This window comes from Electrophorus electricus, chromosome 12 (assembly GCF_041902795.1).
Source record: "Electrophorus electricus isolate QZ-2024a chromosome 12, ASM4190279v1, whole genome shotgun sequence".
Taxonomy (NCBI): domain Eukaryota; kingdom Metazoa; phylum Chordata; class Actinopteri; order Gymnotiformes; family Gymnotidae; genus Electrophorus; species Electrophorus electricus.
Genome location: NC_137508.1, coordinates 1941719 through 1968528, shown reverse-complemented (window position 1 = coordinate 1968528; position 26810 = coordinate 1941719). Strand labels below are relative to the sequence as shown.

The 26810-nt window shown below is 38.1% G+C and overlaps 2 protein-coding genes and 3 non-coding genes across 8 annotated transcripts; 3 read left to right on the top strand and 2 right to left on the bottom strand.

Annotated features, from left to right (window-relative positions):
- Positions 1–1652: 1652 nt before the first annotated feature.
- On the top strand, positions 1653–7965 carry cd5 (CD5 molecule). The gene is made up of 7 exons (XM_027000495.3): positions 1653–1829; positions 2639–2693; positions 5988–6365; positions 6467–6580; positions 6877–6927; positions 7097–7162; positions 7371–7965. The coding sequence occupies exons 1-7, from the start codon at positions 1731–1733 to the stop codon at positions 7451–7453; spliced, it is 846 nt and encodes a 281-aa protein (XP_026856296.1). The 5' UTR covers positions 1653–1730; the 3' UTR covers positions 7454–7965.
- Positions 7966–18115: 10150 nt separating this feature from the next.
- trnae-cuc (transfer RNA glutamic acid (anticodon CUC)) lies at positions 18116–18187 on the top strand. The gene has a single exon. It is a non-coding gene; the product is annotated as a tRNA-Glu (tRNA).
- Positions 18188–18368: 181 nt separating this feature from the next.
- On the top strand, positions 18369–18440 carry trnam-cau (transfer RNA methionine (anticodon CAU)). Its single transcript has one exon. It is a non-coding gene; the product is annotated as a tRNA-Met (tRNA).
- Positions 18441–18947: 507 nt separating this feature from the next.
- Positions 18948–19020, bottom strand: trnak-cuu (transfer RNA lysine (anticodon CUU)). Its single transcript has one exon. It is a non-coding gene; the product is annotated as a tRNA-Lys (tRNA).
- Positions 19021–19415: 395 nt separating this feature from the next.
- si:ch211-89o9.6 (uncharacterized) lies at positions 19416–25266 on the bottom strand. 4 transcript variants are annotated; one of them, XM_035531557.2, is made up of 8 exons: positions 24723–25266; positions 24473–24597; positions 24212–24311; positions 23965–24065; positions 21521–21623; positions 20975–21057; positions 20751–20850; positions 19416–20555 (listed from the first exon to the last, which is right to left on the bottom strand). In XM_035531557.2, exons 1-8 carry the CDS (start codon positions 25012–25014, stop codon positions 19642–19644), a joined length of 1818 nt encoding a protein of 605 aa, XP_035387450.1. In that variant the 5' UTR covers positions 25015–25266; the 3' UTR covers positions 19416–19641. The 4 variants fall into 4 exon arrangements, 3 of the variants coding, with proteins under 3 accessions (XP_035387450.1, XP_081580300.1, XP_035387451.1); XR_014126308.1 differs by having other exon boundaries at positions 20418–20555; positions 20681–20850; positions 24723–25263; XM_081724174.1 differs by lacking the exon at positions 20751–20850 and having other exon boundaries at positions 20413–20555; positions 24723–25263.
- Between the last annotated feature and the right edge of the window lie 1544 nt (positions 25267–26810).

Below are 26810 nucleotides of genomic sequence, written 5' to 3'. Positions count from 1 at the left end.
TGTTTTACAACATCCCCCATACATTATGAGCCAACTACCACGAGGCAAATGAAAAATGCCTGAAGTACACGCAGTATGCTTTGCTTCGGCCAGAGGTCCTTCATTAGCCTTCATACTTACACAGCTGGTGAAGGACCCCTGGCCAAGACATAGTCAAAAAGCAACAAGCTGGTGACCATAAAACGTGTACAAAACAGTATGGTCAGAACTGCCTAACAACTTCTAAAAATTTTGGAAATAACAACATGCAGGCAAAATTGATATTAATGTCAGAAGAGCTGAAGAGCTTTTTGTTTGGTTGTAGGTTGTGTAGGAAGGCCCAGTACATGAAGGCTTTATATGGTTCTATCTATCTGTCTGTATATATATATATATATAGTGTACATCACTACAATTTTGAATATATACAATAAGTACACAAGTATATGATATACATTTTATATATATATATTTTTTCAATTTTCATATATGCTGTTACTCACCTGGAATGTTCTTCTGATATATATATATATATATATATATATATATATATATATATATATATATATATATATATATATATATATATAAAATGCTAATATATATACTATATATAATTCTATATAAGCCCTCATATATTTTGAATATATTTTCAATTTTCATATATATATATATATATATATATATATAAAGCTAATATATATAATATATATAATTCTATATAAGCCCTCATATATTTTGAATATATTTTCAATTTTCATATATATATATATATATATATATATATATATATATATATATATATATATATATATATATATATATATATATATATAATGCTAATATATATAATTCTATATAAGCCCTCATATATTTTGAATTTACCAGGAATGTTCTTCGGATGTGTGTGTGTGTGTGTGTCTGTGTGTGTATATATATATATATATATATATATATATATATATATATATATAAAATGCTAATATATATAATTCTATATAAGCCCTCATATATTTTGAATTTACCAGGAATGTTCTTCGGATGTGTGTGTGTGTGTGTCTGTGTGTGTATATATATATATATATATATATATATATATATATATATATATATATATATATATATATATATATAAAATGCTAATATATATAATTCTATATAAGCCCTCATATATTTTGAATTTACCAGGAATGTTCTTCGGATGTGTGTGTGTGTCTGTGTATATATATATATATATATATATATATATATATATATATATATATACACACGCATGATTTTGATTTGTAGTCCATTTGATAATTTCATGTCTTTGCAGAATTATTTGCTAAAGTAAATAAGTCTTTGACCAAGTGTTTAAAGCTTTGTAATGTTATGATCCGCTAGCAAGTTATCACTACAACAAGAGCAAGTTATCGCTACAACAACTTAATTATGTTTGTACTGTAATGTTCTGTGGAATGGGTTTCAGAACTATGGAACAAATTTTATTCAAATAAATTTACTTACTTTTTCACTTTTTATATTTTAATCAGCATCTCTCTCCCACAATAGTTAACACTGCTCCCTTTTCTGCTAACACCCACTCAAATTACAGTCTTCACAGTTTTTTTACTCGCATTTAAGATTTTTTTTCTCCCTCCGAGCTCCTTTGAAGTGAGGAAGCAGTGCATTCTGCAGACAGCAACATACGAGATGTGGAGATGCACTGTAGGGAGTGATAGAGACAGAACTATGATGGGGGAGGAGAGATGACAAAAGGAGAGTTTTTACACCTCTGCCTCTTTCCTTTTACTTCATTTGTATTTGCTGCTTCCTCTACACATTCCTCCATGAGTTTTTCAGCGAAGGTAAGAATGCAGTTTGACTATCTCTTGGGACAGATACAAGTCCAGGTCCTACTCTCAGTCTTATTTGTTTAATGGTGATTTTGTAGAGAAAATTCTAGCCAGCTCAGAATGTCATTTCATTAGCATCCTGGCAGTCGGCTTGTGATCTTCTCATTTGGAGTTCTGAGATGATGTTGAATAGTGAGGCTGAACTACAAGAACCAGCTAAATGCCGTAAATGTAATAACTATCTGGACGTTTATTGCCTATCAGAGAACAGGGACAGAAAACTTTGATTTACAAACAGCTTTAACCTACTTCTGTATGTAAAATTACAGTTGACCTACTTAAGGCCAGGCTCAAACCTTAATGGATCCAGTCACCCAGAGTCTAGATTTAATACACACAATCAGGGCCTATGCAACCGTTACCAACGGTTTCAAAAAGTGTAACAAAACATTTGTTAATCACATCACTGTTTATTTTGAGAGACCAGATTTTCAGGTTCGATATACATGAAATGCTCTTTTGCTTGTCTTTTTATGAACAAAGCTGATTTTAAAGACTTGAAATTCTAAGTCTAACTTGAAATGTTTTAGCTACTGGTGCTCAGAAAATGCTTTAGTTTCTGGTAGCTCTTGTGTTCTTTTAAATCAGCATTTTCTTCATCTGAAAATATGACACACAGCTCATAAAATATATGGCTAAAATATATATTAATAATTCAGTGTTTTTTGAGGGTTGACAGAAAACATATTAAAGATATTAAATGATATTTGTCCCTCATGTGACAAAAGTGGTTTCGGTTTAAATTTTGTGCTTTCTGCCAGGTACTGATGGAGCTGCTTCTGCTTCTGGCATTGATTCCTGCTCTCCTGTTTGCTAGTGAGTCTAACCTTTCATTCTTTACAATGAGCCCTGCAGCATGGTCCATTTGTTTAGCATCATGCCACCAGAATTCTAAACAGGACTGTTGGGTGATGCCAGATTTGTGCTCCCTGTGAATTCTGCTCTGTGACTGAATACACAGAAGGCCACTGCACCACAAAACTGGACTTTTTTTTTTTTTTTTAATGTTTAATTAATACGCTTGAGGGGAATAGCTGCTTTATGCAGGATTGTACCCATTATTTTCAAATTTTGAGTCCCTTGACACACTGAGCTGAGCAGCCACAGACTTTGACAGACAATGGCCCATATTCACAAAGTTCTGCCTTCTGACAACTTTTCTTATGCAGAAATTGATTTCTTATGCAAAACTCACTGAAACCTTAATTGTGTGTTTTGCATGAACAGCTGAGCCACTTATAACAGTGTGCCTGTATGTACATTAGAAACAAAAAATAAGATACGCTTTCCACTGTACACTTTACCATTGATATAGTAATGCGGTTTTTTGTGCAGTTGATTGTTGCATTTGTAAAAAAGCTGGTAAAATGCTATTAAATGACAACCTTCCAGACTGTAATTGCAATAACTCCATATATCTGGCTATGCTTTTTTTTTTTGTATAAGTCCTTGTATTTAAAGAGCCCTTATTTTGAAGTCATTGTTCTCTTTTCAGTGATCAAGTATGAGCTATAAATGATCATAGCGTTTTTATTTTGGTTTTGTTTTTTGGTCAGTAAATATTTTCTGGATATTTCTTAATGGATTAACATATCAGTGATATTAGTCTGGGTTTTAACAGAAAGTGTCTACAGAGCTATAGACCTGATTTAGCAGAAAGTCTTTACTGGGGTATTTGTCTGTTGTAATTTAAAAAGGCTTGTTTTGGGCGGGCCTTACTTTAATTTTATTAATTGGCATTGACTTAAGATACTGCCATTGCATGTGTACAAAAATAGCTGATTTACTACAGTGGGTAGTTCAGTCCGGTTGTCAGAGACGGTCTGATAGTGATTATTCCAACCCACAGAAAAAGATCAGATTGAAGTATCAGCCCACAGTTCGTTTGTTTTTTTTTTGGTTATAGTTGTTTTTTTTGGATAAAAATAACTGGGGATAATATTTACCTAATTATATTATTTGCATATTAGCAAAGTATTATTGGCATAATACCAAAAAATAAATAAAATGTATATCTTAATGCAATATCCCAGGCTCACATTTTTTAAATATAATCTCTTGTGATTCAGTTTTAATTTGAGAATTTTCTATTTATATTTAATATATATTTCTTCTGTTCTTCTTATTATTATTATTGACATTTATATAGCACCTTTCTCAGACTCAAGGACACTTTACAGACAGATATCAGCTTTTACAATCGCTCACACACTCACAAACAACAAAAACACATCAGACTAGCACTTGAAAGATGCAAAAATGATCCTTTCATGCAGTTCACCTTACTTCATCTATTGATCAAAGTTCTGTAAAGACTGTACACTACTGCCCACAAGGAAATCAGTTCAGTGCTGTATCAGTGCTTTCTTTATTAATATGGTTGCTTTCAAACAATATCTGCTTACAAATGAGGACATTTCCTTGGTTTTCGTAGAATTACACTTTAATCTGCTGTTTTGAATGACCAGCTAAGACACTTGGAACAGTGCACCTGTATTTACATTAGAAAAACAAAAATAAGATCCGCTTTACACTTTACAATTTACCATCGATATAGTAATACACTTTACCATCGATAAAGATTTATTTAATCAGCTATCAGAAACTTGTACAGGTAACCCAGTTAATAACTATTATTTAAAAATATATCAGGTAAATTGGATGTGAAATTCTTCAACAACAAAGTGGTGAAATATCCGAAATGTCCAGTTTCTTTGGAAATCTTGTGTTTTGAATATCTTTACATCTCTTACTATAGTAAACTGCAGTTACTCATCTGGAATTTTCAATGGATATATATATATATATATATATATATATATATATATATATATATATATATATATATATATATATATATATATATATATATATATATATAATTTTCAATGGATATATATATATATATATATATATATATATATATATATACACATACATATATATATATATACATACATATAGATAGATAGATAGATAGATAGATAGATAGATAGATAGATAGATAGATAGATAGATAGATAGATAGATAGATAGATAGATTTCCTTCTTCTTTTAGATGTACAAATACATGAGCTTCCCATTCTTATATCTTTTGTGTATTATTTTGTGATGGTACAGATTTCATTCAAATTTGACCACTTATGCTTCCAGCGCACATTGTTAGCTATTGTCAATTAACACCTGATATTGATTTAATGACTGACTGACTTATTATGACTTATCATTAACAACTTATCTTTGCTACTGAAAGTTTGATGTCAAATTGTTTGAGGTCAAGTTGTTTACCTGAATGAAAAAACTATCTCAGTGCCAAATGGACTCGGACGTTTGGATGCTGTTATATTTTAAAATACAAATTGTTATAATATATGTTGTGGTTTCACTATTGTCATCCATTATAGTCTAAGAGAGTTTAGTAAGTCATCTGACATTGCCTTTTGTTCATCATGATACAAGTTAGGCCTGCAGAACACGTGTGTGTTTGTGTGTTAAAACCCCGCACTGTGAGTTAAAAAAGGAATGAGAAGAAAAGAAAAATGTGCTTGAACACAGACTGCAAAAAGAGAAAAGTGCACATAAACCAGTGAATAAAGCCACATATATCTCCTCTGTCTTTTGTTGTCCTAGCCATGACACAGCGGTAAAAATCTTGCTACGGCCAGGAATGGTGTGCAGTTTCAGACACAGCAATAAAAAGGTTATCCATTATAATAGGTGTGCTTTGTCAGCATTTTTTTCCAGAGGCCAATTATTCTAAAGTCTAAGACCTGCATAATGCTCACAATGGCAATAATTTTACACTTCGAATACATGAGATGCGCTGAGGACAAAACCTAGTCCAAAGTGATTATTTTATACTAAGATGTTTGCTTAAACTACCCTGAACAACCAGGCTTCATCCTCTTTAATACAACTTCTCATGTTGATATAAGGCAGTTGGGTTTGGTCTGAGGATTCCTGCCTTTTTCTGCTTTTAAACCTAAAGCCATTCTAAAGCCCATTTCCGTACATAGTAATATCTAAAGTCATTAATATCTAGTAAAAAGTGGCCACCTTTTATTTCTTTGCCAAATGTAATAACCTGCTTCTCTTTTCTCATTGTTCCAGGTCCCAATGATACTATTCCCAGTACTACCCTTTTTTCCAGTACTGCATCACAAACACTTCCATATAAAACCAGGAGCACATCTGCACCAAACATCATTCGGGGCTTTCCTATCTTGACCAGGTTGAAGGTGGATTGGGAGAAGTCCAGTCCATGTCAGGGCTTGGTGCTTCTCGTTCTCAATTTCACAGAGAAACCAAATGCCCTGTGTTATGAGACTATTATGAAGTATGACTTAGAAAAATTGGGCAGAGACATTTGTGAGGAAATGAAATGTGGAATGTTCCTTGACTTCAAGTTAGCAAACAACAAGATGGGTTACATCATCAAAGAGAATGTGACACTGACCAAATGTTCTCAAGTGTACATCAACTGTGAAGGTATACGTGTGTTTGTGTTATGCAATGACAGTGCATAATGCTATTTCAGCAGTGTGCATTCCCACTGCAGTAACCACTGAACTTCATTTTCTCTTTCACAGACAGTAAAGAGCTGGTTACCTACAAAGCACTGACTGGTGTGCTACTGACCCTGGTCTTGGCTGTTGTTGTCTTACAGTTTGCCCGGCCGACATACATCGCCATCCGCAAGAGATGTGAGGCTCAAAAGAAATTTTTGGAAAATCATGTTTTAAAGTTACAATATATGATACTAGATATGCAAAGTAAATCCTGATATAGTAGTGTTTTAATTTAGTTTTAAAATTAGACAGATGACATTACTATCAAACACTCAAGTGCTCATAATTTTGTGCATTTGAATTGTGGAAAACAGTATCTGCCATGTTACATATTTCTGTTGGTAAATAATGCATAAAGACACGTTTCAGTGTTGTGGTACTAGTAGTAATGTGTATATGCTGATAATGTGTTTTTATTTAATTTTTTGTAGTTTCACAGAAGAGGCAGAATCGCTGGATTGGCCCCACACAGAGTCAAAGTGGTGAGTCACTTCTGTCTCTCTCACAGACAATCTCACTCACTCTCCCGCTCTCTCTCTCTCTCTCTCTCTCTCTCTCTCTCTCTCTCTCTCTCTCTCTCTCACACACACACACACATTATTGCAAAGGAAATATGCCTGATCTTTTTCATGATTTTACTTTTTCTTTTAGTGTCCTATCATAGAGGCCAGGCTGCTCATTCAGATAACAATATGGTCAAGAGACAGTCTTATCCTGGTAAGTGTATGCATGTGCATGCATACGCACACGCAAACACACACACACACACACACCATCGGCATTGGGACTTCATTTCACACTGTTTTACATGTTGACTTTTACACACATCTTTCTCACTCTCACATATTTACACCCACACATACCCCCCCCACACACACGCATACACTACTGCTATATTATAGTTAAGGTTTTTGTGTGTTGCCAGGTTTGGAGAGACTTACAGTGAATCCCAGCAGAGAGCCTTCATCAAACCGGAACAGTGACTACGACTCATACAGCTACCATTAAGCACATCTCTTCATATCCGATTGCAATGTAGGAGTAGGCTGTGCTTTGTGAGCATGCCCATTGGATGGCTTCAGCTCTATGTTCATATGCTTTATGGAGCACAAAGGCAAGAAAAATCAACAAGGGCCTCAACAGAAAATGTTTAACCTGTTCAAGATGCAGAATAACGCCTAAGTTTTACCTGGAATTTCACCTTTACATGTTAAACTAAAATTATCTGTTTTGATTCACTTGCTATGGTGTTCAGACTTCTGACAAGCGCTAGACAGGAAAGTCAACAATATTTGTTTGTCTATTTGTTTGTTTGTTTAATAAAGGATTAGTCCTAAATTTTTAAATATTGTAGCAACACTGGATTTCTACAAATCATATTCGTATTTTACCCTTATATTGTTTACTACCTGAAAATGCCTACTTTTATATTGTATTCTGTTCAGATCTTGAAGTTCATGTGTGATGTTTTTAAATGAAGTTTGTCATATAAAAATAAAGAAAGAAAAACCCAAAGTGAAACACTGGAATAATTTGTCGTGCTGCGTTTGGAACACATTACCCTCGGAGGTGGCAATGAGTGTGTGAGAGAGAGAGCAGATGATACTGGGACACTGGCACTGGGGAATAGGATGTAAATGCACTGCAGCATTGTGGTTTCCTGTCGTGTTTGGACTACCTTCCTGTTTGTGTTATTTCTGTCACTCACACATGCTTTTGCTCTAAAAATATTGTAGGTTCAGTGAGCTCCTTCACTTTCTTTAGAAGGCTGAAACTTTTTTTCTTTAATTCTTTTGGAATCTCCTCTAGGAAAAAAATTATTATTGTTTGATTTTTTTCCTTTCCTCGTCTTAGCATTAATTAATAAATTCGTTATTTATTGTTATTAATAGAGTAACAATTTATTAATTGATATAATTTTTTTTTACTGGTGTCATTGTTTATTTGTGCTTCTTATGTCTCAGAGTTGAGTTGCCAGTAAGTTCAGAAATTGATTTAAAAATGGGCCAAAAATATAAAGCAATGGCTAATTGAATCCACACAAAATTACAAGTCACAGAGACATGTAACAGTTTGTATGATTTTGTGTGTGTCTGTCTGTGTATGTCTTGGTTTAAGTGTTGTGTGAATGCTACTGGGTGTATCTGTTCATATGCCGTGTGCGTAGTATATTATGAACATGTGCCATATGTATGCATGTGTACTGCACATCACAAATGTATGTACGTGTGGGTATTTGTGATGATAACTGGGGGCTGGAAAAGTGCAGTCTCTTCCTCATCCTCAGGTCAGAGCAAATGATTAAGTCTGTAGTTTGTCTGAGGTTTCAGTAGAGAAAAATGACAATAGATTATATATACAGATTACCACAGTGAGATGGAGAAAATGACTTCACATTCCTTAACTGCCACTGTCATGCTTGCAAGTAATTTTAAGCAACATTATGGTTAAATACACACAAATCATGTCCACTGCATACATTTCATATGCTTATGCATTTTCATGTGTACTTATACACACCCCTTTATTTTGCTGTAAATATATTTATAGTGGCGTTTCGCATGAGGTAATTTTTTTTGAATGAATGCAGACTAATGCATTTTCATTTGATGAAAACAATCAGATTTGTCACGTGTAATAGGTGAGAGAGGAAAGATAAAACTACTGCTAAGTTGGTCGCATTTTTAATATCCTACTCATCGGTGTAACTTTGCTTTGAGAAGTGTTGCATTCAGTTCGGATGCTCCTCAAATCCACCTCCCCTTGAATTCACTGTAAAGATATTGGCGCTGGGACTGACAGGAAGAGATTCATGAGCGGTTTTATTGTTGCGTTTGTCAAGCTTATCGGTATTGAACAATACCAGCATTGTGGTTAAAAAATATTTTATAGTACAGTTATTTTCTTCTTTTTTTTAATTGTTTGTTTTGGTTCAAAAAATGACAGTTGTGTCGCGTTTATTATTTCGACATCGTGTGACAATATAAGCACGAACATTTTGCTTGTCATTTGGAACATAATCCGTTTCGTTTTATTGACTAAAACAAGCTTGTTATTGCTGAAATTACTGAATTTGAAGCAGAGACAGGTTACACTTTTAAAATGTGGTGGGGACAAAATCTGCCATTTCTGAACGGTTGGGACACGCCTGTGCATATTCTACACCAAGACCAGACGTTTATGTATCGTTTGTTGTAGACGTTTGTGCATCGTTTGTGCGTCGTAACGACACAAAAATACATGTATATTAAAAAAAACCCCCCAAAAAACAAACATCTGTTGTATAAGTCAGGCAGGAGTGTTAGCGGTGATGACAATGGGCAGAGGTGGGGAGTTATAATAGTGTGGTGCTTCTTTGTGCTGTTTAATGTTGAAGGTTTATGCTCTAGAAGCTCTTAGTGCTGGAGGTATCGACTCTAAACTCCTCCTGCTATTATGACTGTCGTGTACTGAAGTGACTATTTGATAAAACAGACTTCTTTATAGAACAGTCTGCCCTCCCACACGTACATTTCTCCTGTCCTTCTTTTGGTTACTCAGTCACACTGCACTGTTATTCTTTATTTTTCTTATTCCAAGCTGAATTTTGTCTGCTGAAGGGCACCAGAAAAAATAATGAATTGCAACATTAATCTAACATTCACATGATCACCAAACATTCCATGTAATCCAACAATTATCCAAAATTAATCGCAACATATCTCCATCTTTCAATTAGGTCAGCAAGTTTATTTCAGACAAAATGCATTTAGCCATATGTTACAAAGCAATTTGTATTTTTGGTTAGTACACTATTTTCCTTACTAATTAGCACTTGTTATACTAAACAGTTGAGATACTAAACTCCATATGTACTATTAAAAACATAAATATTAATTGTTATGGGTTGTATTCCATTTGAAAAACCTCATCTAATGTTACACACTAATATAACTTAAATCACATTATGGTGAGTAGAATTTTAGTGACAGGGGGTCATACATTTACCAAAGAGTCATTAGTCTGGCGCATCAGCATTTTCTTGGGCAGGCAGAGAAATAAAAAAAAATAGGAGGTCAGGGATGAGAATGAATGGGAGCAAAGGGAAAGAGAGAGCGGATTATTCACCGCTTTCAACAGATCAGTACGTGTTGTGCCAGTCTGGCACAACAGCTGACGAGGGAAAGACAGAAAGCAGAAGGTTGAAAAGAGATCAGAGGCAGAGGGCAACCATCCAAGCCACAAGAGCCAGAGATCAAAGAGAAGGAAAAAGATGAAACATTAAAACCTGGTACAGATTAACAGGGGTGAGGACTTGCTCCAAAACCTTTGACTTCTGCACCTAAACCAGAAGTGGTGGAAGTAGAGGTGAAATCTCTTAGCTGTTAAATACAGAATAATTTGACCAGTGAACAGTGACTAAACGATGAAAAATGTTACAGTGAGAAGCAAATGGTTTTTTAATGATTTGGGGTAACTGGGGAGAAAGGCTAAGTTTCTACTTGCAACCTCCCTTCCATGACACGCTAGAAAAAAGAGGTAAGCATATGCAAGTCAATTTTTTACTAAACTCCTTTAACTTCCATAACATTGGGAATGCTAACTATTATTTGTGATCCTTTTGCATATTTATCCATATTGGAATTATTGCCTCATCATATAGATCATCAAGGGCACAAAAAGCTGTATTTTATCAGTAGTATAACAAAGATGGTAGCAGTAGGTAGTAGGCATGATCTGTTTTTGGTGTTGTGTTTTAGGGATGGGTGGTGTGTGTAGTTTGTCTCTTGGAAGAACAATGTATCTGAAACTGATAAGACTCTACTGGATTATGAGAGTCTGTAAGTACATTAAGTTCGAAACATTTTTGATCAGACAAAAACACTCGTAATACTGTAATTCATGATTATCTGTTTGTTTATTATTTTACTGTTTGTGTAAGGTATTCTGTTTCATTTATTTGAAGAACCATATGAACTTTAATCAATAACAGGCAGAAGAACATATTTGGTGTAAATCAATAAATGCCAATCATGGTGAGGTATCACTGATTATTTCTTTATAAACGCAGTTCATATATCCATCACACTTGGTACTGTGATGCTGTTTTCATTTTCCTTATCAGGCTTAAAGTGAAGAAGGGGTTTCTGTTACTGCAAGCCCAACCTGCCATGAAGCTTACTTGTGGTCTGTTAAAGTGGAGAGGAAATCAGGCATTAAGCATGGATACAATTTCCCAAATTTCTCAAAGAACTAACATTGTAATAGACAGGCATGGGTAAGACCAAAAAACGGTCTAAAAATTATATAAACGTGAAATGTTACTAATACATGCAGTGTGTGTTTTTGTGAAAAATGGAATATACAAATGCTGTTGTTAAAGAGATCCTGTTGTAATATAACTACTCAGTTATCAGTGAGGTGAAAGTAAGTTTCAGAGCTGACTTTTTACTTCCTATGAAGTAAGGTTAGTATTAATACACTGGCATAAACAGTTAAAATACTGCCAACATGCTAGTAATGGGATTGGATAAGGGTGAGTATCCATTCCGGTAAGTCCAATTCACAGGCTGTAGACCTCATCTTTTGCTGATGTTGGACCTTTTTCATGTGTTCATACAACAACCCTGTCATTTTGTCCTTTCTCTTACTCATCTTAAATACTTAACTTAGAATCTTTTCTTCTTTGCTGGCTTGTCTCTTTTCCAAGTCTCTTTAAAGATTTTGAATCATTTACACACTTTGTAGCCATGGAGAAATTTGAATGGTTATTAGAATGGTTATTTGTCTATTTGCAATAGACAAATGTGGATATGGTAGCTACTGGCCCCGGTCTGAAACTGTTTCTGACATTTCACACAGCATTGACTCCAGGGCCTAGTTAAAGCAATTGATCATCCCACAAGGGTGAGGGTGGTACAAAATGAGGGTGGTACAAAATGGCACTAATATAAGTAACTTCAATACTGAACAAACCTTCCTAGTTCATTTAAATTAGTTAATTGATCCTTCAACATGTTTTGGTAGAACTCCCCCAAAACTGAACAAGAGCTTTGACAAGATAGGCAATATCTTATATTTTTTAAAATGCTTCTAGATATCTGGTGATGTAATCACATATGACTGAAATATAATGGTTACCATTTCACCTTTTTTCAATGGCACAACATCCATGGCTTCATGGGTGAAATGTACATCCATAATGTGGAGATTCACTAGAGGGTACCTGAACTTTTCTACTTAAAATGACAACTTCGGAAGCCTGAATGTTAAATGCCTTAACATTTTGTCATCACCAGGGTTTGGCTGGAGGCCAATGGGGATTTGAATACTCTAACACTCTAACACTCTAACCTCAATTTTTACCTTGTGGTCTGGGGACATAAAAGAGACATGTAGTGCTGGTGCCATCTTAGGCCTTCAGCTGTCTTTCAACTTGTGACCACATCCATTGCACACAGGCTTGTCCCTAAACTGTGCCTGAGGTGCATTAACCATGTCTCAGTGTGCCTGCCATTACAAAGCTTAAAATGTTTATTTTACTTTAGTAATTCCTCACAGATCTACATGGTATTGTGCTTACTGCAATTATGTGCAGTTTCAAATGTTGCTTGGTCTAAGACCACAGTGCTAAATGAATGAAAATTTATCTCAATTAGGCAAAACAGATCTTATGCAGGATATTTGAAGTCACTAGGATGGTTGCAGCTAGCTAGTGGGTGGAGCACTCGCAGCACAACTGGTGGAGTACTCCTAACACAAAGGTCTGTTTAATATATAAAAAAAGTGAAGCAAATATTAATTCTTTACATTGTATCTCTTGCATCACTGAATTTTGATTAATAGTCATGGTTTCAGCAAACCTATGCTGTCATATGTAGTGATGCTTGGTTAGATTTTAAAAGAATTGGTGACATGAAGTCATTAGTCGTTACTTTAAGACTTTGAAATGGCTGGAAAGTACTTGCACTTTATGTTTCATATATTAACAGTGCAACACAATAATAGTCATCTTGATAAGCCATTCAGTTTTTATACCTGTCACAATGCAGGATGGGACAGTATTGGAAATTACTTCAGCAGTGAAGTGTCAATCAATCAGTCAAGATATTGCCAAGGTAAATTGATTGCTGGTACAGGCTCAAGGTATTACAACATAAGAATCACTGAATTCTAATGTAATTTTATAAGGATATAATGACATATAAACAAGTCCTAATAATATTTATAATGTTACACTCCTGGACTGCAGCAGTGTGCTCCGGGTCCAGTTCGGGATTTGGAACTGTCTGTGCACCTCGTTGCTGGCATCGCCCTTCCTTGGGTGATTGCTGTGGCCTATATAAGGACCCTGCTGGGAGATGAGGGCAGCTTGCCCAAGCTCATTGTTGAATTGGTGTATGATTTGTGAGTTTGTAATCTTTGCTGTGCTTACTTTGTCTTGTGATATCCCTAGTCAGCTTCTGTTTGTGTAGGTGTAGATCTGTATGTGCGCATTCCCTCTGTTTTGTTTATGATTGTGATCCCTGTGATAGATGAAAGGTTTTTGTGTGTGTTTATATGTATAGTTACTGATTGTAGGGAGTGGTCCCTGTTTGTTTGGGTTTGGGGTTATTGTCTGTTTATTGCCAGGGAGTTAGTGTAGGATTGTATTTAATTTTTGGCCTGAGAAGTGTAATTAGTTGTGGTGTTTCTTTTGGTAGTATGGGTTTTGTTTATGTTGTCAATTAGCCACTCCTGAAGTTATTCAGGACTCTGGGAGGTATCTGGTTCCCTCCCCGGAGACAATGTTGGAAATAAGATTGAAAGAACTTGAGCTGGAAATCAAGCGACAGGAGAATGAGACGGAACTGCTCCGAGTGCGGGGGGTTCAGGTGGAGGCTGAAAAAGTGGTTGCCTTAATGAGGATGAGTATGGGCTTGGAAAAGCCTGTCTCTTCCTCAGGAAGTGGTCTCACCAGCACCAGTTTCTGCCACGTGTGCCAGAGCTCCGGTTCCTAAGCCTCACTCCTCCAGTGTAATGGCTCGTTCAGCTATTCCTGTTCCAGAAATTGCAATGTTTGATGCAAGCTGGCATATCTGGTTGGTGCGAGTATTTAGGGAACATGAAGTTGATATGTATTTTCCTATTTTTGAATGCATTGCTACCACACTCAACTGGCCACCTAACATTTGGTCTTTGCTTTTATATTGCAAACTTGCAGGTAAAGCACAGGAAGTATGCTCTTCTATGACTGTGGAGCAGAGTTTAGATTATGACTTGGTAAATCTACTATTTTGAAAGCTTATGAATTGGTGCCAGAAGCCTATTGCCAGAAGTTCAGAAAAACACACAAAAAATGCCCAGCCAAACTTATGTGGAATTTGCCAGAGAGATGTTTGAGAAATGGTGTGCAGCAAGTGGAGTGACTACTTTTGAACAGCATTAATTCTTCCAACATGATCAGCTCTTTAACACTGTCTTCCAGATAAAAATGGTGTGTGTGGGTTTGTTTGTTTTTTTTTTGTTTTTTTTTTATTTAAATGAGAGAAAGGTAGATAATTTGTTTGCTGCCACACTGGTGGATGAATTTGTGTTAACACACAAAACAGTCTTATTCAACTCCACGTAGTGAGACTGCAGGTCTTTTGATGACTAGTAAACCAATTGGCAAAGCCACTATTGGTTCAGAGCCACCACCACCAGATGAGACCAATGGTTTTGATGCCCGTGAGTGTGTTTGTCATGACCAGGGGCACCTTATTGCCATTTGTCCTGTTTTGAAACGCAAAAACTGTGGAAAAAAGTGAATGCGTATTGCAAAGTGACTATAGACCCTGGGAATTGTGAAGTACCTACAGCTGAGGTTAAGCCTGTCTTTAAGCCTTTTGTGTTCTCAGGTACTGCTGTGTTGACAGAAGGTGAGCAGAGCAAGTCCATCACTATCCTGCAGGATACTGGGGCAGCTCAATCGTTTGTTTTGGACAGTATACTACCACTTTCATAGTCATCTTATTGAGGAAGTGATGTACTAGTACAAGGAATCCAACTAGGAGTATGTAGAGTTCCTCTTCATCATGTATATTTGTGTACAAATGCAATCTCTGGTATATTGAAAGTTGCCGTTAGTTCTGAGTTACCTGTAAAGGGGGTTTCATTTATCCTTGGTAATGATATTGCTGGTGGTATGCTATATTCTGACTTCCTGAGGTTGTGGATAAGCCACTGGAAAATGTAGCCATTTCTGATCAGATTTTAGAGCATGTATTCCCTGCATGCCTCAGGACCTGTGCCCATTACTTATATCTTGTCCTATGTCAGCTTGTTGGAAAACCAAATCGTCATCCCTCCTGCTCCCTTGTGTTCCATTCCAGTAACAGGTGAACCTTTTGAGACTCTTGATTTGTGTAGGACTGTTACCAAAGACTAGTTTGGGAAATTATTTGCTAACACTTGTGTACGGCTACTGGCTTCCCAGAAGCAATCCTGTTCTGCTCATTAGTTAAAAACCATCATAAAGGCACTTGTGACGTTTTGTACTACATTTGTTTTACCTAAGTACGTTCACACTGATCAGGGTTCCAACTTGATCATAACTCTTTGCTCAGGTCATGTCAGAGTTAAAAAATACAACACTAGGTATCGAGTGCATATCACGGCCCAGGAATCTATGAAGGGTAAATATGACTGTTCTGCAGTCAGTAGATCATTCGAGATGGGTGATAGTATTAGTGCTTTTACCCATGCCTGGTTCAATCCTTCAGGCATGTTTTTCTGGTCCATAGGTAGTTCAACAAAAACTGTTGAGTACCCCTGATCGAAGATGTAAATCTTGTGTATGTCACATAAATATGTTAAAACCACATGTTGATCACAACACTGAGTTGACGGTTACTGCCACTGCTACTGTAGTTCATTCTTTGCCCTCTCCAAATTCAACCACTGTGATGTCAGGACTCATGTAGCGGCCACAAGGAAAGCAGAAATGGCCAAATACCTACAAAGAGTGAGGCAAGTCCTGTGAAATCAGTAGAACGGGAAGAACAAGATCCCAGGTATCAAGACCTATGACCTATCATTTAGCCGATACCCTGCTGGCATAATAAGATGGCCTGAGGAGGTTATAGAAGCCAGTGGCATCAAGACAAGGAACCTCCTCACAATGCATGGAGGGTTTCATCCCAAATCCAGCACTCTGAAATTAACTGTACACTACAGTGTCAGTGCTACTATCCAGGATGATGGCCCCAAGTGATTAAGTGGATGGAAGTGAGGAAGAGTCACCATCATGGAAGGTTAAACCTCTGCCGGGTATGTACCACTGGCAAATAGTGAAAGTGGCTGACATGGGGGAAATTCTACCAATGGCTCAAAAAGGCCAGATTGAAAGATGGCACAGAAGCACTAATCATAGCAGCACTGAAACAAGCTCTGAATACAAGATCAATAGATGCTGTGATCTACCACCTCAGCCAGGAGCCCAGATACAAGATGTGCAAAGATACCCCTGAGGCAATCCAGTACATAACAGTGGGGCACAAGATGCTTGCAGATAGAGTACATGGAACGCCATAACCATGTGGCTGGCATAGTATACAAAAACAAGTGTGCTGATTACAGGCTGGAAATTCCAAAGTGATTGGGGAATTTTTATATATAAAAATTGTCTATATGATCATTCCTTTAGAATGATCTGCTAATACTAATGATGCTAAACAAATTCTTTCTTTCTGTTTTCTCACTTTATTGAAGAAGGTTCATGGCTAACATCATGATTAATGCAAACGAACAATAATGTTTGCATCCTTCTGCTACATACAAAAAAACAAAACAAAAAACAAACGCAGCATATGTCTATAGGGAACAATTTATTCTATGACCGAAGCATAACAAGCTTTGTCTTTCGTACTGTGCACATCTGATAGCATGTGCACGATAGCTAGCATAAGCCTGCTGTGAACACTGAATTGAAACATTTTAGCATGTTAGTGACAGACCATAATGATGACTTATGAGTCACAAAACATTTAGCTACTTGTATCTTCTTGTCTCATCTCACCCTCAGCACAACACCACCCCCCTGTTTTTGTTTTTTCAGAGTAATGGTGCTTTGAAACCATCCTGTCTGCAACTACGTGTGTATCCAGGAAAACATCAACAAAAAGAGAGACAGAGAAACAAAAGTAGCTCGTTATACGTGAGGGTGTAGCCAGCCAATCACACTTAAATGTGTATAGGCCTGTTCTGGAGTCCTGCACCCTTTGGAGATTTACAGCATGTCTATCTACAAATAGACCCACTAATAAAAAATGTTGCAATGTGATGCACAATGAAAGCGCAGTATATTTTTCTACTTGGGTTGACAATGAGAGTGGAGAACGAAAAGTAGTTGCTGGAGCTGTGATCATTTTCCTCTGTCTCTCGCCACCTCCTGCTGCTGATCAACTGCTTGCCATTTACACTGAGGAAGAGAACACGTCAGAGAACAAGGGATTGAGAAAGAAAAAGGATGAAAAGACAGGCAGTGGTAATGGAGGGTGCTATGAACTGAGAAAAGAGGAAGTGCATTAAAAATTTGCGTCATAAATTTGCCCTTTTATGAATACTTTGAAAGAAACTGACATCCTTCAACACTAGTTTTTGTCATTTATGTAAACTTATATAACACATTACACATTTTATACATTATACAAAACAGCAAGCGTTAACGAGTCCCTGGTGGTCTAGTGGTTAGGATTCGGCGCTCTCACCGCCGCGGCCCGGGTTCGATTCCCGGTCAGGGAATAATCCTTTTCATTCTTGATGAATAATCACCATGGCTACACTAACTATGTCGAAAAATAATGACAGAACCCTTCTATTCAACTGTATTTTTCATAAAATAAATAATCACCATAGCTATACTAAGCCTATGGAGATACACTGACAGACTTCTACTTTTCCACCCAAGGTAAACACACAGCTCAGCAGAGTGGCGCAGCGGAAGCGTGCTGGGCCCATAACCCAGAGGTCGATGGATCGAAACCATCCTCTGCTAATTTATTTCTAAAATCCCAATTTTATATGACTGCCTGTACTAGTGTACCATCTGTACTCTTTTTGCGGTAAAAGTTGCCTATAACTGCAGTTTAATGCTTTAATGTTAACAAACTGCGCATATCTTTGGCCTGTTGGGAGTTTTATATCTGGGTTGAACATCTGGGTTTATTCATTTAAAAAAAAAAAAATCTGTACTCTTTTGCGGTAGAAGTTGGCTATGACGGCAGTTTAATGCTTTAATGTTAACAAACTGCGCATATCTTTAATCAAAAACTGTAGCGTTAATTTGTATCGCAGCACTTGTTTTTTAACGGGACTTGATTTACATTGTATATTCCTCAAAACTATATTGACTAGTATATTTATGTTTACGGAATTGTTTTTTGAGTATGAGTAATTATTTATATATCTGATATTTGGCGAAAAAAATATTGTCATTCGGAGTGACGGATTATATACTCCATAGAATTAGTTTTTTAGTTTAGAGACGGAAAAAAGATTTTTACGCCCAACGTGGGGGTCGAACCCACGACCCTGAGATTAAGAGTCTCATGCTCTACCGACTGAGCTAGCCGGGCTGAAACAAACACTTTCGCAAGTCCTTTATGTTACAGTTACACCATGTCAAAGATCTTAAACTTAGCGAAATAACTATTGCACTGCACCCATTCTATTCATTATGCAGCTAACCTACTGCACTGTGAGTGATATTTAGTGACCAAAATGGTCCTGTTCTACAGTTATGAGATAAATCACAGAACAAAACTTTCTACCAATTTATATTGCTTTGTTGTGTGCAAAAAGGTAAAGTAAAAGTCAATTATTATTAAAATTTGAAAACTGAATAAGTTCACATCTGAAGAACAGTCAGTGGAATGGTCTGTGAGGTATATGGCACAGTTATTCAAACTTTTATATAACTTGATTAGAGGTATGGGAATTAAAAATATCATTAAGGCACCAAACTACCACATAGAAAAGCACCACAACTTTTAAAACATAAAAACTAGTCACCCTGATTGCTCACACTGTAACACAGAAATTCGTTACAAGCTCTGAAGCACTTTCAATTACTAATTGTAATAATTTCATTATTAGTTCTCCATGTGACTAACAATTCTTACAAACCATAAAAAGTTTGGGCAAAGAGATTAAACACATTTTAATTTTCACAGTCCAGATGACTTGAGAAGATTCTCTTATATTCCTCCACAGGAAGCCGACTGTTGATGGGTTCTCAGGTTGCAGATCCAAGCAAAGCGTTTCCCACAACGGTTGCATGTGTATGGCTTCTCTCCTGTGTGAACCCTCTGGTGCTTTTTCAGGTTTCCAGCCTCTGTGAAGAGTTTCCCGCAGGTCTCACACTTAAAAGGCTTCTCTCCTGTATGGACCCGCTGGTGAGCCTCCACATTAGATAACCCAGTGAAAGCCTTTCCACAGTACTTACAAATATAATTCTTCCTTTTACCTTTTTCCATGCGTTTTGGAAGCTGTAACCCTGCGAGAGAAACTCCAGGCTGGGCTAAGTTTGTTAGTGTTTGGGGACTCATGGTGATCTTTGGAATGGACTGAGTGAGGTTTGTTCTGTTTGCTGCCTCTAACGGAACTCCGTCTGTCCTGTTGTAGTGACTAGTTTGCTGAGTCTGGGCACGGCGGGAAATTGGTGCTGAGGTCCACTCTGCTTCCACCCTAACAGGTCCTCTGGCATCCTGCAGAGGGGAAATTCCATCAAGGCCTTCTTGTGTCCCTCTGACAGACAGAGCTCCTGCCTGGACCAGAACACAGTCTGGATCTTCATCAACAGTGTAAGAACAAGAGGGCTGACTGGCAGAAGAGTTATTGGTAGCCCACCGTGTAAAAAACGTTTCCAGCTCCGCAGGTCTCTCATACAAGGTATTATCAGTTTCGAGTACTTCAATTGCCACTGGCCTTTTTCGTCGTGGGTCACTTGTGTTTGAAAGTAGACTGCTGTTGCTTTGCGCTGCCCCCTGGAGGGAAGGCTCTGCGCTGGGCAGATCCCATACCTTGACTCCTGCTGCTGACGCTGCTCCCCTGTGTGGAAGATTAGGCTCACGTGGATGCAGAGAGGCAGGAGACTGGGAACCTAGCACATCTATCAACACATATCACAAACAGATAAATTTGGTCAGTGAGGGTGATCCTTTTTTAAATATAACACTCCAAATACAACACATTAATAAATTGTTACCTACAGTTGTAAAGTATAAAAGATGGTACCTAGTCCAATTTCTTTTTCTGCAGGTCAAACGTTTTGTTCTGCCCTCACAACTATTGCTGTCTCACTCACTCTGTATAGTAATCTGCACTGCAGCAGATTGACCAGGGATTGCCTTTTGTTCTTCTTTTGGTCCATCCTCCTTCATCAGGGATGAGGCCAACTCGTCACACTAGGAACAATAAAGCACTTTGACCCTGCCATTGAAAACCAGAGTAAAACTAACCTAACGTAAAACGAGCTTAGTGATGATTGTACAGCATTGTTTTAACATTTAAAAAAAGAATACCACCAACCTCAGCGCTGAGGGCTACTGTGATCTGTGCAGGTGACGAAGAGACTCTACCACCACTAATGTCTGTGCTGGACTCCACAAAACCTGAGGAACAGACAGTGCTGTGTTAATGATGTCCCTTTCAAACCCTATCAATTACTTACAAGTATTTCTTCTATAACTTAATTATATATATATATATATATATATATATATATATATATATATATATATATATATATATATATATATATGAGAATCACTTTAGGTATAGAATATTAACTGAAGCAAATAAGATTAGATATGCATCTGGCAACATGACCAGTAATATACAACAAACACATCTAACAAGAAAACATGAAATTATCTTCATTTGAAAGCTTCGTACAAACTACCATAACGAATGTGCACACTGCAGAGTGGCAGTACTGGGTAAGATGCTGTACAGTAGGGGTTTCTCAACACAGGAGAACTGTTTGCACTTTTGTGCTTTGCCGGTTCCAGCACTCCTGATTCATAAACACATCATTAGATTTCTGTATCAGTATTGCTTGCCCTCTTCACTCACCATCCTGCACACTCAGCCCTCCAGGTGGCTGGCCCTCTCTCCTCCCCTGATCTGCAAGCTCCTCCTTGATGAACAGCACATCTGGCTCATCTTCCTCAGTCTTCTGAAGTGGCAGAAGAGACAGAAACGAGCCTGAGCTTTACTACAAGGGATTGGTGTTTTACACACACGCGCATAAAACATTACTGCAGAGCACTGTGGAAAAACAACTTCTGAACAATTACTATAAAAATGCAATGTGAGAAAAAGCTCAATATCCTGGTTAGTTCAAATCTTAGATTTCATAATTTAAAAGGCAATGAAATAATAAATACATCAAAATTATTTGGCAATCATATAAAAGAGATTTGCTCAAATCTGCTCATGTACCATATTTGATCAATTAATCATATGTAGTCTGTGGTGAAAAATCAATTCATGACAGCTGTGCGTACATAAACACACACACACACACGTTACATTTTCAGAAAATATCACTGTAATTCTTCATTATTTTAACTGTATAATAATCCTGTTGGCTTAGTTAACTAACGTAAATGTTTATGGCCATAATGGAAAGTTGACTGTGACTTGTGTATGCACGTAAACAGTTAAATGGGCATCTGATCATTTCTGGATGAACTGATTTTTGCTTTCATTTAACCACCAGGAGGCCAAGGTCATTTTTGTTTCTATAATTAATGTTTCTGTTCTGTGTATATAGTATTATATGTTTCATTCTATGTACTGCAGTATGAAAGCATGCTTTTTCATGTTGCAAACAAAGTGTGTTAATGTTTCTATAGATATCCAGCCGACATGTACCTCTAAGGGGTGCCCTAGAGTCTAGAGTCATAGTACATGATCCAGCCTGTGTTGAAAACAAAAATGTAGAAATTCAAGAGTAATCTTTGTTCTCAGGTATTTACACAACTAGGCATTATGGCAAGCATTTTTAACCTTGCAAGCAATTAAATTATTTTAACGTAAGACAGAATGTAGTCTTATTTTGAATAGGAGGTATTTCGCAAAACAGGATTTCTCAGCTGGATAATTTAAGACAATGCCAGCTTGCATTATTGTCCCTTACCTCTCATCCTAGAGGACAGTCTTGGCTTGAACATATGTGGATAAAAGGAATCTCTCACTTCACAAAATACCTCCAGCCTTGTCAAATTGCAAACATTTATGGGGAGAAAAAAAAACTAAACAAAACCTACATACAAAATGGTCAAAGAATCGAGATCCGTTTTAAACAAACACTTTCCCCTTAAAGGAGCAAACAAAGGCAGTCATTAATCAGAGTTTATTTTCTTGCATCATACAATTCCAAATAGCTGCCAATGAAAACAAGTTCTGCTTAGGCATGACAGTGATTATGGTTCCATATGTGTTTCAGGTGAGTAAATCATTGTAAATTGTAAAAAAAAAACAAAAAACCTAAATCTCACAGTATCCAAATGGTGCAAACTCTAAAAGGAACGCAGTAAATATTGTCAGACGTTAGACCAAAATATTCAAAATTGATTTTTCCCTCCAGCTTGTTACTTGTAACAACACAATAAAAAGCCCTTAGCTACATGCAGCTTTATCCACCGCCATGTCCATCAGTCATATTGAGAAGTCCAGGGTCAGTTTTTTATTTCCCCCAGCGAGAGCAGTTCCTCTGCTATGAACATATCTGGGTGGTACTTCTGCTGGTGGGTTTTAAGGTTCCGTATCCAGGCGAACGTCTTCCCGCACTGGGTGCAGCTGTACGGACGCTCCCCGGTGTGAACCTTCTGATGTTTCTTCAGATTTCCGGCCTCCGCAAAGAACTTCCCACAGGTGTTGCACCTGAATGGCTTCTCACCCGTGTGGATTCGCTGGTGGATTTCCACCTTCTTGGGACGGTTGAACGCTTTCCCACAGTAGTTGCAGGTAAAGAGTTTCTCGTGGGGTACCCTTTCATTTCTTGGCCTTCCAACTCTAGGCTGGTACATACTGATGCTTTTGGCATGCTGCCAGCTGTCCATATCCTGCCCAACTGAGGATGTTGATGCCAGTGCTGGAAGGTTGCTGGTCACCTGGCGCTGGCTGGCCGTAGGCAGGTTAACACTACCGATGATTTCTGCTGTGCTCGCAGTAGTATACCGCTGCAAAGCCTGGCGTCTGCCAGTCATCTTACTGCTGTCCCAAACAGAGAGGTCGTCCCCTTCCTCTGCAGATTCAACCTCAATGACCTCGGGTCTCTGTGGGAGATGCTCAGATTGGCTTGCCGTTTTACTGTCACTCATTATGTAAGAACAAGACGGCTGCTGTGGGTCTGCATCGTCGCCCCCTTGCACAAAAAGCTCCCCCAAAGGACCACACTCCCCACTTACACCAAACTCTGCCCCTCTCTCTCCTCCCAAGGGCTCTTGGGATAACCCCTCAGTGTTCTCATACTGCGGCTCAGATTTAAGCAGTTTGTTGGATCCACTGACCTCCAAAGCCTGGCGCCGCGTCCTGGAGTGGTGATCATCTTTATCCACCTGAACAGCAGCATAACCTGCTTCCCCACTCTCAGACGCAGCTTCTGCCACTCCTGGAAGAAGAGTAGGACATATGGGAGTCATAAGAAACTACAAAGACCATGAGGTCTTTTAAGATGCTATCATTATCATTTCTGAACAAGGAAATAAGGATACATCCATCATTTCTGAATGAATATCTTTTTAATCATCCGCTCACCGTCTTCTCGGATGAATAACTCCTGTGGAGGGGGGCCCTCATCAGATGTCTCTGCTTTCACCAGTACAGTGTTTGGTTCAGTCATGCCAGAATCGCCAGCCTTTCGAAAGAGAACACCAGGGGTTCTTATCTATGCGATGTAATAGCAGATTACTAGGATAAGACTTCGAAAAAAGTCAATGCTATGGCTACGCAATCACATTTATCGTGAATCACATGCTTTACTATTGCTTATAACTTAATTATGCCACATATATTTACCACGTTCTCGTCATCCTTCACGACCGGGCGAACAACCGCCATGTCTGTACCGGAAGGTTCCCGGTCCCTCCAAATATCCTCGCTCAACTGTCTCGAGTACAGTTCGTCTTGATTCGGGAAAAGATCTTTAAAAGAAAGCACAAACACACACAAGGAGGCGATCACTAGACACGCCGAGGCAGCGCGTCCGCAGTTAAGTGCAGGAATACCGCAGTGTGGACGGATGGCACATGCACAGTGCGCCACGCACCGCTAGACGGACCCCGGTACTTGTCGGAGGGGGTCGCGCTCACTTGTATCCGACTCGCGCGATTCAGGGAGCTTTCGCGAATCCTCCTCTCCGCGCACCCGCGGGCCATACGCAGCTCCAGCAGATGCAACTTCCTTTTCAGCGCCTTGTTTTCACGCTGGCACTGAGACATCTGCAGACTGATGACTGCGTAGTCGTCGTCCACGAGTTTGCATATTTCCGCCACGGCTGCGTTGGCCAGCACCTCCATGATGGAGGCCAGCTGCGTCTGGAAGGCAATGCGACTCGACATAGCGCCACGGACCCTGCTAAAGCACGCTCGGTTGCCCTACACGCCAAACGAAGCCTTGCGCTGTGGTTTAGGTTTTAGTTGGTTATTGGACAAGAGCACGCAAACCAGATGAGTAAACCGACTGAATTATTATTATTATTATTATTATTATTATTATTATTATTATTATTGCTGTAACAAAAAGCTCTGTCTTGTCGCCGTCCGCTGTTGATGTCACAAGCACTTCCGGTTGTCCTGTGGTAGTGACGTAGGCAGCCCTATATTTCTCCGGCACGGTCTACCGTAAATACAGCGCGGGCACATCTGAACCGGAGACTCGGTACGTGCCTGTGTATTCCGCTTTCGTGGTGCAGCCGAAGGGAGAGCGTTATGAGTCAAAAGTATTAAAATCATAAATGTTACAAGGTTTGGAAAACCTGAGATGAAAGAAAAAGTATTGGATTGGGGACGAGAATTAGAAGCTCCACGTTAAACAGATCGGATCGTCATTCAGCATGAGCTAACTACGTGACAAATCTTTTACTTAATCCACTTTTCCCATGCTAGCGGGAAAAATCGATAAAAATGAACATTACAGATATGAGTCCCTGTATATATAGATCCTGTTGACATTCTGCTTACTATTTTCGTTTAACAACAAGTTAATAAGTTCTACAAGAGTTTTATAAAATAAGCCGAGGTGAATCTGCAGCTAACGCAGTTTGTTGTATATATATTATTATTTGTGTAATCTAGTTTGCTAATATACATCTTGCACTTGTAGCGAAATGTCAAGTTTCTCACTCACAATAATCAAACATTTAGGACCTTTATTCAGTATGCGCCAAACTCAAGTCGACTACACCAACTTCATTTACGAGAAGTGGGGAAACCTTTTACATTTATATACCCTATACATTTATATATTTATACATGGTCTCTACCCACAAAGGTTTACTGCTAGCAATAGGTTGGTGGACTGCAGAAACTGATGCACAGATAGTTTATTTGTTCACATAAGAAATATAGTTATAGTTAAATATAGTTAAAACAAGATTTAATATCATTAAATAATGTTTCAGTAATCACTGGCAGCGGGTGTAGTATGGTTAAGGGCTACACGGGCTGGGTTTACCAATACCCAGAGTACTGTAAAGCACAGCGACCACACTGGCCATGCTAACACACACACACATACACACACACCACACACACACACACACGCACACACATATGCACACCACACACACACACACCACACGCACACACACACACACACACACACCACACACACATGCACACACACACCACACACACACACACACACACCAAACACACCACACACGCACGCACGCACACACACACACACACACCACACACACGCAAACACACACACACACCACACACATGCACACGCACACACACACACACACAAATATATATAATCACAACACGCTCCTGATGTGAGAACAGGAAGAAAAAGCAAAAAAAAGAAAAAAGAAAGATGGAGAGAATAGTGTCTTGCTCTGATACACAGCAGGCTCAATCCTGTAAAACACTGCAGTTAAAACAGGATACAGTTTCCCATAACACATAACACTGGCCTACCCATTCACGTACATTCCCTACTCTGCTACAGTCTGCTGCTCTTCAATCACCTGAAGATAAACAAGCACGCACATACATGAATGGTTCAAAACCAATATCAGGTTTATAACTGCCATATGGATGTGCTTACCACTGTCATATTTCAGCACCGAAATATCCTGGATCCCCACAGTAATGTCCTTTACATAGTTATTTTCACTCTTCACTCT

Excerpts from the sequence above, each read along its gene's own strand:
- si:ch211-89o9.6 (XM_035531557.2), bottom strand. The coding sequence starts at position 25,014 with ATGTCGAGTCGCATTGCCTTCCAGACGCAGCTGGCCTCCATCATGGAG. Across the intron at positions 21,058-21,520 it reads AGGGCTGAGTGTGCAGGATG|GTTTTGTGGAGTCCAGCACA; the intron begins GTGAGTGAAGAG and ends TCTGTTCCTCAG. Across the intron at positions 20,851-20,974 it reads CAGTAGCCCTCAGCGCTGAG|TGTGACGAGTTGGCCTCATC; the intron begins GTTGGTGGTATT and ends TATTGTTCCTAG.
- cd5 (XM_027000495.3), top strand. The coding sequence starts at position 1,731 with ATGACAAAAGGAGAGTTTTTACACCTCTGCCTCTTTCCTTTTACTTCA. Across the intron at positions 6,366-6,466 it reads AGTGTACATCAACTGTGAAG|ACAGTAAAGAGCTGGTTACC; the intron begins GTATACGTGTGT and ends TCTCTTTCACAG. Across the intron at positions 6,928-7,096 it reads CCCCACACAGAGTCAAAGTG|TGTCCTATCATAGAGGCCAG; the intron begins GTGAGTCACTTC and ends TTTTTCTTTTAG.